Source organism: Paroedura picta, chromosome 4 (genome assembly GCF_049243985.1).
Source record: "Paroedura picta isolate Pp20150507F chromosome 4, Ppicta_v3.0, whole genome shotgun sequence".
Taxonomy (NCBI): Eukaryota; Metazoa; Chordata; class Lepidosauria; order Squamata; family Gekkonidae; genus Paroedura; species Paroedura picta.
This window is the reverse complement of record NC_135372.1, coordinates 122019323-122035215: the sequence shown is the minus strand read 5'-3', so window position 1 is coordinate 122035215 and position 15893 is coordinate 122019323. Positions and strand designations below refer to the sequence as shown.

Here is a 15893-nt window from a genome sequence, read left to right as displayed (position 1 = left end):
TGGAGCTCCTACAGGGTTTTTTTTTTCTGCTGCTTGGATCTGCGAAAGGCTCCTACAGGGTTTTTTTTTTCTGCTGCCTCTCGTGGGCGCGGCGGCTTGGAGCTCCTACAGGGGTTTTTTTTTCTGCTGCCTCTCGTGGGCTTGGAGCTCCTACAGGGTTTTTTTTTTCTGCTGCTTGGATCTGCGAAAGGCTCCTACAGGGTTTTTTTTTTCTGCTGCCTCTCGTGGGCGCGGCGGCTTGGAGCTCCTACAGGGGTTTTTTTTTCTGCTGCCTCTCGTGGGCTTGGAGCTCCTACAGGGTTTTTTTTTTCTGCTGCCTCTCGTGGGCTTGGAGCTCCTACAGGGTTTTTTTTTTCTGCTGCCTCTCGTGGGCTTGGAGCTCCTACAGGGTTTTTTTTTTCTGCTGCCTCTCGTGGGCTTGGAGCTCCTACAGGGTTTTTTTTTTCTGCTGCCTCTCGTGGGCTTGGAGCTCCTACAGGGTTTTTTTTTTCTGCTGCTTGGATCTGCGAAAGGCTCCTACAGGGTTTTTTTTTTTCTGCTGCCTCTCGTGGGCGCAGCGGCTTGGAGGCTTGGAGCTCCTACAGGGGTTTTTTTTTCTGCTGCTTGGAGCTGCGAAAGGCTCCTACAGGGTTAATTTTTTTCTGCTGCCTCTCGTCGGCGCGGCGGCTTGGAGCTCCTACAGGGGTTTTTTTTTCTGCTGCCTCTCGTCGCGCTAGCGGCGAAAGGCTCCTCCGGGGGTGTTTCTTTTTTTTCTGCAGCTTCTCGGCGGCTGGAGTCTTGTGTTGTGTTTGCGGCGGGGGCTTCCTTGGGGCCGGCCTGACGCGGTGAGAGACGCTTCGCGCCTCTCACCACGTCAGGCCGGGAGCAACTGCGAGCCGCGCTGAGCGCGGCTCGCAGTTGCTGGGGCTGGGAATCGGAGGGACCAATCGGCAGGCGCTTCGCGCCTGCCAATTGGTCCCTCCGATTGTCTGTCGTGAGGAAGGGTCCAATTCGGACCCTTCCTCATCACGGACAGAGCCCTCCTCAAGGCCCCTTAACCATTTATTTAGTCCGTGGCGCCCGCGGCGCCACGGGCGGTGTACAGATATTAAAGCAAACAACAGGGACCTCGGCAGTTCCAAGTAGGTATACACAAGTGCTGATTGTGGTGAAAGATGTTTAGCTACATCAGACATTACAGAAGAATAATAAAAACTATAGCAACACTCGTAACATGTACCTGCATCTACCACATGATGTATGAAGTGGCCACAGCGGGTATGACCATCTGAAAATGATACCAACAGGGATAAAAGGGAATATTGGAAGCAGCCCAGAATGCCACACAGAGCCCTATTTTAGAAGTGACAAAACTAAGTCAGAGGATTAGCGACTCAGTGGTCGAGCGTCAACGGTTGAGACCTTTCACTAGGCTCCCAAGCGTTCTCCTTCCTCAGCTATGCCAGTCCTGTCTTACAGCAGGAAACCAGACGGCAGGCCTAACATTAGAGTGGTTGCTAAGAAAACCGCTTGCTTTCTCATTTGACTTGCACAGCAGGGGGCTGGCAGTGCTCTTCTTATACACAATCCTTTAATGACTTCCAACCAAAGAGCTTCAACACAGCCATCGTCCCTCTGTCCTGAATGCCACTGCTGGATCTCGGGTTTCCACCTAGCCATTTTTGCATGAAGATGGCATGACACCCTGGACATCTACACCCACATCCTGGGAATATATCTGAAGGCATGAGGTTGAGTTCCTGCAGCTGTAGTCTGACAGCAAGGTCAGTTCAAAAGAACATTTACTGTATTTGGAAATGTGGTGAGGGAGCTTCAATGGTGGTGGGGGGGAGGGAGTTGAGAAAACACTCATAACAGAAATGGAAGAAAGCTGTGTATGACTCGCCCTAAAATTCTAATCATAGTGCAAATCACTAAGATCATCATCAATCAGACAAACTGCAGGCAGGGCTAGATGCTGTGTAGATGATGCAACAGAAGAACCCCTTTTTATGTAACAGGGTTCGAGTATCTCTTGACTCATAATTCAATAAAGAAATGCATTTTACAGCAAAAAGCCCATGTGATCTTGTCTAAGGCCAGTTCTCTGACTTATGTGCCAATAAGATACATGCGATAGTAAATGGACGTTGCTTGCACATATAGGACAGGAACCAGCTACATTTAAGCATGTTGATCTCAGTAGGAAGGGTCAGAATATTTTAAATCAGGGGTAGTCAAACTGCGTTCGCTGGCAGGGGCTCCTGGGAATTGTAGTCCATGGACATCTGGAGGGCTGCAGTTTGACTACCCCTGTTTTAAATGCTCCATCACTGAAATAAAAGGAACACTGAATGAGCTGCCAGCTGAAGCCGGGGCCCTGACAGAGCCATCACAGTTCTGCAGGGACTGAAAGAGTTCCGCAGGGACTCTTCCGCCAGGCCTATGATTGAGGCCAGAGTGATCAAGGAAAAATGGGGCTCCCTCTGCCCCTCTCAGATTCCTCCTCTTTTTTCCTGCCATAGTCAACAAGCAGGAAGTGACAAAAGATGACTAGGATAGGGTGGCAGTGGCTAGATAGTTGTTTAAATTGTTAGTGAGTCAATGGTTACATTTTAAAATCTTAATTTAAATGTCAATGAATTCACTGATTTTAACTACACTGTACACCACCCTGAGCCCATTATGGCAGAGAGGTGGTATAAAAATCAGGTGCACTTCCACCCCCATCCCCCCGATACTATTCAACATCTTCATGCGCCCTCTAGTCAAGCTTGTTTGGAGATATGGGCTTGGGTGTCACCAATATGTGAATGACAGCCAGCTTTACCTGTTAATGAGCAGTCAGCCAAATATTCCACCTGAATCTTTAGTCAGGAGTCTGGGAGCTGTGGCTGAGTGGCTCCAGCAAAGCTGCCTGAAACTCCAGCCTGGTAGAATGAGCTGCCAACTGAACTCCAGGCTGTTTCACAACTGGCAAAGTTTCAAAGGGCACTCTTCCACCAGGCATATCGTTGAAGTCAATGCCAGCATCTGTGAACATCTCAGAATGCCCCCCACACACACACACCTTACCCCTCCATCTGAATCTGGGGGGACTGTACAATTAGTCTGGATCTACTGACCCCATGATCAATAGGGAGTTTCTGGGATGGGGTGGTTTGCCTTATGTTTTTAGGATTTTTAGGTAATTTCTAATGGGTTTTTATATGTTCAGAAATATTTGTATTTGATTTTAATCCTGCTAGTTGTTGGGAGAGAGGCGGCCTAAAAATCTCATAAATAAAATATAAAATACATAATACTACTAGCACTAATACATTTTTGAACTGTGCCCATTCTGTTTTTACGTGCCTTTAAAAAAACAAACAAACAAGTATGTGAATCAGCTCTAGGTGAAAATCGGAATGCTATCACTAAGGAAAAGCCCAAGCTTGAGAGGTGAGCCAGGAACAAGCACTTTTCATTAATAGCAGTTACAGATGGGCCTAGGAAACATCAGCAGGGAGGCAATCTAAACAACTGCAGTGCTTAGCAAAAACACACCTCTGAGCGTACAGCTTTATTAGCCAGTCAGCATGGCTTTCAGGGATCTGGCAGAGCTAACAGGAGTCTGGCTGCCAGACCCGGAAAGCGGGAGAAGAATAAGACAGAGGCTTGCTAATGCTCAAGAATGGTTATAACAAAGGGAGTGTGATAACGGATTTCTAGAAAATGATTCAGATGCAAAAAAGATGGTGAAAATTTTTTTTTTAGCTCAATAGCTTTTACATACTTAAAGCTCATTGAAAATGAAAGAGATCAAGTTACTCCATGCATGGCCCAACTTGGCAGAGAGAAATCAGAACTTGCAACCTGACTGGGAGTACTCTATCTTGAAAATGACAGTAAAAGGACCAATGACAAAAGGGACAATTAAAGTTGATATTCATAAAGCAGCCACGGTGGCAGATCTCCACTCGACATGAAGCTGAGACAGATCATCTGAGGCGTGAATCACTAAACCTGTTTGCTAAAACGTTATTTACATCTTAAAGCGTATTTTACCATACTAAGTGTAAGTCAGAGCTATACACAAATCCCACTTCTGGAGGCCACTGTTGAGACACAGAAAGGGAGGCAGGAGCTAGGCACCTTTCTGTTGCACCTGGACCCAGGTCCATCAATGGAGATTGCGCTTCTTTGTTCCTGGCAGAAGTTGCAGGAAAGCTTTAAAGACTGGAGAGGATATTTCGCTTCTCGGGACCTCTTTGGCCACCACAACTGCAGAGGAGCAGGTAGCAGTATTGTGGAAGAAGCCCTTCCCCTCTGGAGACTGACAAAGTTAAGGGACTGATGTAAACTCAGCAGAAGTTCCAGGCAGTGGTGTAGAGCAGGAGTAGTCAAAACGCTGGCAGGGGCTCATGTAGTCCATGAACATCTGGAGGACTACAGGTTGACTACCCCTGGTGTAGAGCACGAGGAGTGGAGCCAGGGGAACAGAACACTGACCCACCAGAGAAGTGCACAGGTATTTTTAAAGTGTCAGACCTGCCATCTAATGGAAGTTGTGTTCCAGGGGGAATGTAAAAAGCAACAATGGGGTATAACAGGGTAGAAGAAGAAGAGTTGGTTCTTATATGTTGCTTTTCCCTACCTGAAGGAGGCTCAAAGTGCCTTACAGTTGCCTTCCCTGTCCTCTCCCCACAACAGACACCCTGTGGGGTGGGTGAGGCTGAGAGAGCGCTGATATCACTGCTCGGTCAGAACAGTTTTATCAGTGCCGTGGCGAGCCCAAAGTCACCCAGCTGGTTGCATGTGGGGGAGCGCAGAATCGAACCCGGCATGCCAGATTAGAAGTCCGCACTCCTAACCACTACACCAAACTGGTAAAGAAATGAGCAATTATTTAAAGATATAAAGCAGTGAATCTACCCTCAATAATGAACTGTATTGAAACTACAGAGAAATCAGAAACTATTCCCAGAGAAATCAGAAACTATTCCCAGAAGCTATTTCCCAGAGTGGAAATTCAAAGTGTCATTTAAGTGTGCAATTGGAAACCATTCTATATCAGCCTGCTTAGATGATTCAGGCATAAGAGGAAAGAGATGGGTGTTAGCCAAAATATCATATATGAGGATATTACCATTTCCATTTTTGTTCCTCTTCTTTTTTTGTTTTCTTCTTCTTCATATCTCTTTCAGGAGGTTTCTTATCTTTGCTCTTAATTTTCTTCGGTTTGCTATCCTGCAAGATTGATAAGAGGAAGAAAATACACTGCAGTTACACAAAGGCTCTCGAGTATTTACTCAGTTTTTATCCATAGCAGGATGGTATCTCCCCGCATTAGATTGTGCTCACAATATGGCTTTTATAATTCCTTTTCCTGACAGCAGGGCCCTCGTGCTGCATCAGACAACTATTGTCTTCTGACGCTGTGTTAGGCCCATTATGCACGGGCCATAATGCCTGCACTGGCAGCAGCAGCGCTTTGGTTAAAATCACCAATAACGCTCGCTGCAGCCGCCAGCTGCCAGCCCAGGGCTACGGAAGGCCCGCGTTAAGCGACCGCAGGATCTTCCGTAGCTTCCTGGGTAAGCCGGGGCTGAGGTGGGCCGGTGCTGTGTTTAATCGCCAGCACCAGCCTTGTCAGCCTGCCTGCGTGCCCCTGCGGGCTCTGCTGAGTCCCAGAGCTGGCAGGGGCAACCCCCACCCCCACCTGGGCTTGCTGAGGGGGCCTGGCCCCCCCACTCCCTCCCTGGGCCATCCAAACCTCCCCCCCACCAGCTTACCTTCTGGCCCTGGTGTTCGGCGCGCATGCGCTATGCCGGGGCAGCCCAGCATGCCCCGCCCCCATGCATACACGGGGAATGGCGGGGCGGCAGCGCGCAGTAGCTGCCGCTGTGCATAAGATGCCTTAGAGCAGTGGTCCCCAACCTTTTTATCACCGGGGACCACTCAATGCCGGGGACCACTCACCGGCTTTTACTGAGGCCCTGTGGGGTGGGGGTAGTTTACTCCTCTAGAAGAAGAAGAAGAAGAAGAGTTGGTTCTTATATGCCGCTTTTCCCTACCCGAAGGAGGCTCAAAGCGGCTTACAGTCGCCTTCCCATTCCTCTCCCCACAACAGACACCCTGTGGGGTGGGTGAGGCTGAGAGAGCCCTGATATCACTGCTCGGTCAGAACAGTTTTATCAGTGCCGTGGCGAGTCCAAGGTCACCCAGCTGGCTGCATGTTGGGGAGCGCAGAATCGAACCTGGCTTGCCAGATTAGAAGTCCGCACTCCTAACCACTACACCAAACTGGCTCTCTACTCTCAACCACTGCCCTAGCACTCTCTGATAGCTATGGTAATGTTTAAACATCCCTTCAAAATAAGATACAGACACGCCACAACAATGAAGTGTGTTGTAAAGGGCTGGGGGGGATGAAGTAAAGGGCCCGGGGGGGGGGAAGAAGACGTCCTTCGGGGCCCACCTCCAATTAGTCGAAGGACCACATGTGGTCCCGCAGCCCACAGGTTGGGGATCGCTACCTTAGAGAGCTACTGTTGAGAACCTATCAATATCTCTGCTATGTGTCTTGCCATGTGCACTTCTCCAGATGAGGGCCATCCTCTGACATGCGTCTTTTGAAGTTGTAAGATGAATTACCTGCACAAAGGTTGTGTCCCTTACCCAAATTTGCTATTATAATCTAATTGCACTAACCACTCTACAAGAAAATATGTTCCTAGTGCAAGTAAAGAATCTTTGATACCTCTTCTTCTTCCTCTTGTTTCCTCTTCTTCGGTTTTTTGATCTCTTCGGTTTTTATCTTCTTGGGTTTATAGTCAACACTGAAACAAGTCAAACAAATGAAAATAATCTCTTTTCAGCTCTGCATTGACATTAACCTCGGAGAAGTTGGTGCTGCGCTGTAAGCAGATGCCACAAACCACTTGTTTAGCAGGTCCATGCTCTGAAAGCAGAAACACCTGATTCTTTCCCCTTCACTGCAATTTTTCCATGAATCTTTGCTAACTGTCTTGAAGAGTTAGTTATGGCTTTTGGGGTCTAGCTCCTAACTATGTTAAATGTGTTTTCTTCCTGCCCCACAATTGACAGCTCTGGACATAACAGCACTTCGAATTGGTCCATGCTGAAAAGGGCAGCAAACCAGAACAACTGATTGTAAAAGCATTGCCTTGCCCCTTCTCAAAAGTAACCGAGATGAAATTTCACCACAAAGCCACCTTCCCCCAGTGTCACTTACTCATCGTCCTCTCGGTGTCTCTTCAGGGGCTTGTAAACTTCTTTGGGAGAAGCATAGTAGCCATCTTCATCTATTTCTTCTTTAATACGTGGAGGACTAAGGAGAGATGCAGAGAGAGAGAGAGAGGTATTTTATTTCAAACCATGAATATCTAAAGCTTCAGCTGTAGGCCCTATCTGTACCCTCCACCAATTTGGGCAGAGACCTTCTCATTCCCCTTACCTCCAATGTCTGGATTTTTATACTTCCTGTTCCATACATGTCATTTCACTCCGGTGGGAAATATAATGCTACACAGCCTTCCTGCAGCAATTTAGTCCAAACTCTCCCTTGACACCCCTTACCCAACTAGGCTTCCATGTTCCCTCCAGCTCCTCATAACGAGAGGTTTTAACTCAAAATGGTTACATAGCATAAAAAAAGAATGGAAATACAAACAACACAAAAATGGAATATTTGATTATAAATTATGAACAAGCCTACAGATACTTGTACATATGAGCTACTGAAGATATATATGGATCCCTGTGTCAGAATTTCATAACGATTCAAAAATTTTTTTAATTAAATCTACTCCCATTGAAATTCTTCAGTAGTGAGTACTGGGACACAACACAATATATTTAATTTTAATTTGTCTTAAAGCACTACATTGCGGGCTAGATCCAGACTAACATTTCTCTGGGCACAAGATTTCAGCCCATGGAGCATGGCTTTCTGCCTCCCTCCAACTGCGGCAATGCAAAATGACCCCCTGATATACTGTTACTGAGGGAGAGGGGAGATCACAACAGACACCCTGTGAGGGAGGTGAGGCTGAGAAAGCCCTGATATTACTGTTCGGTCAGAACAGCTTGGTCAGTGCCTGTGGAAAGCCCAAGGTCACCCAGCTGGTTGCATGTGGGGGAGCGGGAAATCAAACCCGGCTCGCCAGATTAGAAGTCCGCACTCCTAACTACTACACCAAGATGGCTCTCCATGGACAGCCAGAGAAAAAGGGGAAAAATTTAAAAATAGATTTTTTTACAAAAGAAACATATTGTATAAATATTAATTTCTACATGTGCGCCAGTATGCCCGAAATGCATTCACAAATCAATATGTATATAAAAAGTTACTTTGATACACACATTTTATTATTTGATAGAAGAGAATGAAATGGGGGGAAAAAAACGTTTGCTACATGCTGCTGTCTCAAGAGAAACAGTCCAAAGTACCAAATTGAAAATAACTTAAAAGGTGGTGCTTCCATCTTCCCCAGATTTATCTTAGTGAACCTCTTTGATACTAACAGTTAAAAATAATCTATTTTTAAACTATGCTAGCCTTCATAATCTGAAATTGGGCAGCAATTGTGTTGATGAAGCAGAATAGGATGTTGTCATGCTTCTAATAACTGGAATACCTCAGCAGCAAAGGCATGTACATCTCTAAAGTTACAGGGACTAGCTACATACTGTTATATGGAGCCATTTTGATGGAAGCTGCTTTATAGAGCCAATCAGGGCTACATCTCCAGCCACTGAAAGCTAATCTGTATCCCATCAAACTGTCTGGAATCCTGTAATTAATTTGCATTATGCTGTTCCATAGAATGCACGTGAAGCTGCAGTAAGCACAAATGCTTCCATCCCAGCCAAGACACTACAAGCTGTGAAGCCACTTTAGATTATGGTTTACCTTGATAGGATCAAATCTGATGGCAATGCACAAGCCAGTGGGAATGTGGAAGCAAAACAAGCTGCTTTTTGCCACCTTCCCACTCAGAGTGAAAAACAAGGCAGGAATCCCCAGGAGGACGGAAGAACACCAGTACCTCATAACATCAGACATAATATCTCTCAGGAAAGAAGCTTCAGAACCTGTGATTTTATAACTGACTGTGCTTCAGTATCAAGTCTCATAACCTAAGAGGCCACTGGAGATAGGCTTGTCTTGTCTTCCCTTTTGTGAACTAACGGCCACGTGACCACAAGCATATGATATGCATAGCTACTGCAGGATTTTGTCAAGAAAAGAGTTTCACATTCTCCAGACTGCATTTCCAACAGATGCCTAGAGAGGGGGTCCAACTTTCCTTGAGCAAGTTAAGGAACCATGGAGAAGTTTGGATGTCTAAGTGCAGTCGTAAAGTTTGAGAAATCAAAGTATATACCAGACCCAGAAACACATGATTTGTCAGACTTTTCCCTTTCACTCTTCTCCAAGCAAACGGAATATATTAGAAATTATCCTTTGTAAATAAGATGGGATACACAGTCCTTTCTTTACACTGGAACAATGACCATATAATGATCATTAATGCCACCCCATCTTTATACTTAGCATTTGTTACCTGCAGGATAACTGATGGGGGGGCCACAAAAAGAAATAGGTGGTCTCTCCTCCATATCTACAGAACTAACCTAAACTCACCCAGTGGGCCTCAGTCATGCTTTGGAGGTGGGTCTCGTTCTCTAAGCCCCACATTCCACTATATTACACTGCTTTTCTTTATCTTTCCAGGCAAGTGAACATGTGAGCCTCTTTCGACAAGAAAGAGGTCCTTGCAGCTTTCAGGATTGGAACTGCGTGAAGCACTAAGGCTCAACTGCACTCCCTGAGAGACAGGAGAGAAACTGAGGAAGATGGGTGGTTCCAGCAGGAGAGAAGAAGATAGGTGGTTCCAGTAGGAGAGAAGAAGATGGGCTGTTCCAGCAGGAGAGAGGAACAACAGCAATGAGAACAGCAGCGAGAACCACCCACCAGGAATGGAGTCCGAGAACTAGGGGAGAAAATTCAATTCATGCCTAATAATAAAACTGATGCATTTTCACACAAAACTCTTATCTGCATACCTGGAAAAACCATTTTCCTTTTCCTTCTTTATTTTTACTTCACCAGAAGATGATTTACTCTGAAAGACAGAAATCATAGTTGGTCAGCATGTCATAAAAAAGCCTGGCAAATCTTGTGCATTCAAGAGGCAAACAACACTGCATCAGGAGGAAGTGCACTTCCAGTTACTCTGAATTAATTATTTCAGTATTATAAACTGTATCCGACCAATACCTCGTGTTCAAGGTGTTACATCATTAACAACAAAACTGCATGGTTATGCATTTTGCCCAAACAACAACAGATAGCAACATACAAAACCTTAAACTGTCTGCTCATGTTCTCTCAGGCTGGATAAAAAGAGACACAATTGTGCTTATGTTGGTGTAAGGTGCACAGGTCTTAGAAGACCAGAAAATTACTCCTTGCATAGGAAACTAGTTTACTTATTGAGTTTTTCATATTTTGCTTCTAAGCAGCATGTCATGACATTAATCAACACAAATTTATGACCTCCATTCAGACAGATGCATTATTACATCATCTAACAATGGTCTGATGCTACAAGTCATGTTTGACTTGTAGGCATTTCTGTTGGACTCAAGATATTAAAGCCAACTACCCAGCAACAGCCTAACACTTCACAGTCCAAAGTGGCTCTCCAGTCTTCATGCATAACAAAGTACAGCCTGAAGCATCCTGTACCTTCTCTTCCTTCCGTTTCTCCTTGTCTCTATCTTTGTGTTTGTCTTTGTGTTTGTCGTGTTTTTCTGAGCTGCCATCTTTGTGTTTGGTTTTCTCCTTCTCTTTGTGTTTTTTCTCCGAGGAATCTTTGTGCTCACTGGAAGAGATAAGAGTCAGTTCAGAGAAGTGCTTACTGGGATACAGCTGGTATCAGCAGCCAAGTGGAATGAGGCTCCAAGACCTAGAAAGTTCACTGTAGCAACTGTATTAATATAGGAATAAAATCAAACAAGCATTGCCATTCCATGTGATTTTTTTTTCAGGCAAGGGAACACAGTAGCTAATCAGCAACGTCAACAAAAATTCACACTAGCAAGATTTCTCCTGGATGTATTTCAGTGATAAATTGACAACATTTAAAACACACTGCCACTACTTTATGTACTCAGACCATTTTTTAACACAAGATCATCATCATAGTCCACAGGAGGCTGCCAATTAACAGACAAATATCTTTTGACCAGTTAACTCAAAAGCACATTCAAATCAACAGAGAAATAATCACCTATACCAGCAATAAAACCAGAGGTCAGAGCAAAAAACTGTAGTTGGGGCACATATAAGAACCTGACTCAGAGGACCACAAGATCAAACCAAAGAGCAGCAATAGCCATGTCTAGCAAAGACCCAAGATCAAAGTACCACACCTTAACAATCTTTTTTTGTTTGTTTTGCTGTCAAATTACAGCTGATTTATGATGACCTCCTAGAGCAGGGGTAGTCAAACTGCGGCCCTCCAGATGTCCATGGACTACAATTCCCAGAAGCCCCTGCCAGCGAATGCTGGCAGGGGCTTCTGGGAATTGTAGTCCATGGACATCTGGAGGACCGCAGTTTGACTATCCCTGCCCTAGAGTTTTCAAAACAAGATGCTCAGAGGTAGTTTGCCATTGCTTGCCTCCACGTCGCAATCCTAGTATCTATCAATATACTGATGACATTTTCGTTCAAGAAAGGCAGCCTCTCCCTATGAATTCATGCTGATGTTAAGCATCTGATCCCTAGTAGCCAACCCATTGATTCCTCCAAGTAATGAACCCAAACCAAAAGAAGATCTGTAGGCTAAATAAATTTTCTAAAGTATTTATTCATTTGTTTCTTCTTTGTTATGATTTCACAATTTTAAACAACAAAAGTCCCAAGAGTTCTATTTTCATATTTTCCATTTCTTAAATATGATCAACAATCAAAACAGTATCCCAGGTAAGGTCCACAAAAACCAAGCATGGACACAATCCCTTCTGCCTACCCACTTACAATCTGCCTAAGTTCAGCGAATCAACATTTCTGTAAGGTGGCTATCTAGCCTCTGCTATAATACTTGCAAAGGAGGAGAACTCACCACCTTCTGAGGAAGCCTGTTCTACTGAAGAACCACTCTGTCAGGAACTTCTTCCAGACGTTTAGCCAAAAATTCTTTTGAATTAATTTCATCCCACTGGTTCTGGACCAACTCTCTGGGGCAACAGAAAACAACTCTGCTCCACCCTCTATGTGACAGCCCTTCAAGTACTTATAGATGGCTATCATATCACCTCTTAGTTATCTTCTCTCCAGGCTAAACAGACCAAGCTCCCTCAACCTTTCCAAACTCCTTCAATTTTTTCTCCATCTGTTCTTGGTCTCCATCTTTATGTATTCAATAACATATTAAAAAGAGAGATACACACAAAAGGGGTGTGTTTCTATTTACTTGGTTAATCAATAGCAAATTGAGCAATTAATATGCAATTCGATCCTTTTATATTCTCCACCTTCAGTGGGTTTCTGACATTAATAATCCTCATAACAAAGATGACTTTGGCCAAGCCTCTCTCTCCCCCCCCCTTAGAGTGACCTGTGTCAATTGTGAGGGGAAAGGAGAAGAAGCATTTCTTAAAAGTTGGTAAAAATATCCTTTATATCATAACATCCCACTAATAGGGGGTGGGAAGGAGAGAGGGTTAGAAAAGTAGTTTCATAATAATTCCATGGTAGTTTAAACCATGACCAGCCACACTAGTATTTATTGACCTTACAAAGATGAAAGAGTCAGAGTCAGCATCTGGTTCATATGGGGAGGACTGCAGTATGCCCAGGTATGTGATAAAGAGAAGAACACAGAGAATGCAGACACCGGATGTGAGAAGTCAACAGCAATTTAATACATTTATTAGATTTCCTAACTTCATCATCCTGACCTCTTTTGATCTTACTGACTCAGCAAATCACAGTATTCTGAACTTCATTTTCATTCTTGCCACCTGTCACTGCCTTTCCATTTATTATGGTAGGATTCTAAAAAAAAAAAAAAAAAGCCAGCATATCTGACCGCACAAAGCAGTATGTTGGATTTTTGATCCCTTCTGCCAAAAGAGGCAATACAATGAAGCTGAATGAGAAACTGTACGTAAAAAGGTAAATGCCATATCCACAAGCAACTGTGAGAACCTGCTAAGAATTCATAACATGATTTGGATATAGGTCCTCATGTATTTAGACCCCCATCTATTTATGGGATATATCTGAATCCTCAGCTATCACATTCCTGGAGTGGTAAAAACAAGGACAAATACTACAAATGTACAAAAGGGTCAGTTGATATAGTATATGCATCTTGCTTATGGTACTAAAATAAATCCCTGCTCCACCTTAGCTACTTAGAACTTGCACTAATGAAAGAGACTCCGGGTTGGCGCTTATGAATTCTAAACAGAACAGAAAACCCTTGAGAGCAGAGTGGTATAAAGAATGGGCTGCTACTGCCTGGATAAAAATGCACAGAAATTGCCTCTCTCCAAACTCTTTCTAGAAGTCGTCTTCTATTCATTACAATTTCTGCTAATTTCCCCTAACAATGTAGTTCCTGAGCACTGCATCAATCCCTATTGCCCTTGCCTCCTGCTCCCAGCAAGTCTTGACAGAAACTTGGGGAATGGTATGGCTGCTGGGCAGATTCAGTGAAAAGGGAGAGAGGTCCATGAATTTAGGATCCCGCCTAAATGTTGCCTCCAGAGATTATTCAAGTGCTTGGAGTTGCCAGCTCTCAAGTGGAAAACAACAGTAATTAAAATTCTGTTTTTGTAAGGTGACATTCAATGGATAGTGCATTTTAGAAAGTACTTTTGAAGCTGTGATAAGACAAGTTCCCTAGGTAAAAATCAGCCTAAATAGTATCCAATGATGGTAAAACTAATGTATTACATCAACTTTCTCTGTTCTGAAGTAGGAGAAACAAATTTAAAGGAAGATTTGTTGCAAATGGACAAGCAACCAATATTCTTGTACCTGGTTGATTAAGAAAGTCACCTAGCTAAGCACAGTGATATCAGCGGATTCTGGTTGTAGCTTTGCTTATGGACATCCCAAATCCACTAAAGTCAAACGACGTACAAGGCAATTACATAATTTAAGACTACACTGTCAAGTCACTTTACTCTTCCAGAACATCAATCTTGACCACTTTGAGCTAGATTTTAGTGATCTTCTCATTTCACTACAAACAACAGTTGTACAGTTATATCCAAGTTCAGGGACACCTTAGAGACCAACAAGATTTGGGGGGTATAAGCTTTTGTCAGATAGGAGTAGGAATGAAGATCTCATCGTGCTTATAGCCCAGTCATAAGGTGGGAGGAGTATTATAAAGAAGGAACTCAGGATTCAAAAGTCCGACAGATATTGTAATCATCTTGATTAGGGCAGAGGGGAAATGCTTTGGGGGCAGAAAAACTAGCACCCGTAGTGAAATAAGAATCCTATAACCCTAGTCAGTGGTGGGGAGGGGAAACCCATTGATTAGTGAAGTTAAGAATTGTGTTAATCTCATTTTGAAAACTGTGTGGAGAGCGCTGAAACACTTTGAAACAGTGTTCGCAGTTCATAAAATGAATCTGAGTAAGGAGTATACAAATGGGAAGGGAAGAAAATAAGGTGAGTCGCTGAAAAGTCTCTTTTTAGTCATCTTAGGTTTTCTAAAAGTCCATTACAGAAGGCCAAAACAGAAAAAGCAGGCATCAAGAACATTTCAGGTACTTGAACAAGATAGGCAGATCTACAAAACTACACATACTAGCTATGGGTTTTAGTTGCAGAGATAATTTTTATTAATTTATATATCTTACTATTTAAAATACTTGTGCCCTAACTATTCCCACAAGGAGGGGCTCAAGGCAGCTAGTTTTTCAGAACTATATTATTCATGATTAGGTTCTATTTAAATTTACTTGTACATTCTCTCAAAAACTGTTTATTGGGTGACAGCAACGGACATCAGATGTAGCAATGGGCTTATGAGGCTCACTGGGACTTTCCAGACGTTTTGTTGTTGTTGTTATGTGCGAAGTCGTGTCCGACCCATCGCAACCCCATGGACAATGATCCTCCAGGCCTTCCTGTCCTCTACCATTCCCCGGAGTTCCAGACGTTTAGTTGTGCCAAACAAAAGAGAATTCCAGCATCATCCACACTTTACTAATGTTAAAAACATAAGCTAACTTGCCAATTTTTAAAAAATATATGAAACTCAGACCAATTTCTGAACTGTTTACTCTCTGCAACACCCCCCCTTCCCGGTGTGCACTTATGACTGTACTTAGTTTTGGCTCAATCACAGCTTTTGAGATCTCTTGTATCTTAATTACAATGACTTTTAAAATGACATGTATTGATCAAAATATACCTCAAAAAGCCTGCCAAATTAACTTAACCTAAGATATCAAGCAAATGAGTTATTCTAACACCTAGTAAACTTCAACAACAATCAGGTAGAAGTTTTTCTTTGAATTTCACCCCTCTTATATTCTTACAGAATATATTTGCCCAGTTCTCAGCCTTGTTTTATATTCTTACAGAATAGAGAATTGGGCAAATAATGGCTTTGGGAAAAACAAAACACACAAGTGGTATGCCATGCAATGCTAATTTATGCCACTAATTTCAGCGGCCTTAGACTTCGATAATCTCTCTATAAAATAGCACTTTAAATCATGGAACATTGTGATCCTGTATAAATTGCTACAATTTATACATCGCTGCTCCACCTTAGCCACTCAAAACTTGCCCTAATGAAACAGACTCTGGGTTGGCGTTTATTTTAAGTCAAGGAAGAACAATCCTTATATTTAGAATGCAGTAG

The 15893-nt window shown here is 43.5% G+C and overlaps 1 protein-coding gene across 2 annotated transcripts in view; it reads right to left on the bottom strand.

The window, feature by feature from the left end:
* Positions 1–15893, bottom strand: part of TOP1 (DNA topoisomerase I) — an 89753-nt gene that overhangs the window by 28964 nt on the left and 44896 nt on the right. For both annotated transcript variants that reach the window (XM_077335426.1, XM_077335427.1), the window contains 5 exons: positions 10739–10874; positions 10054–10112; positions 7217–7312; positions 6722–6800; positions 5108–5208 (listed from right to left, as the gene is read on the bottom strand). In XM_077335426.1, coding sequence (XP_077191541.1) covers positions 5108–5208; positions 6722–6800; positions 7217–7312; positions 10054–10112; positions 10739–10874 — 471 coding nt within the window. The remainder of the gene's footprint in view (positions 1–5107; positions 5209–6721; positions 6801–7216; positions 7313–10053; positions 10113–10738; positions 10875–15893) is intronic.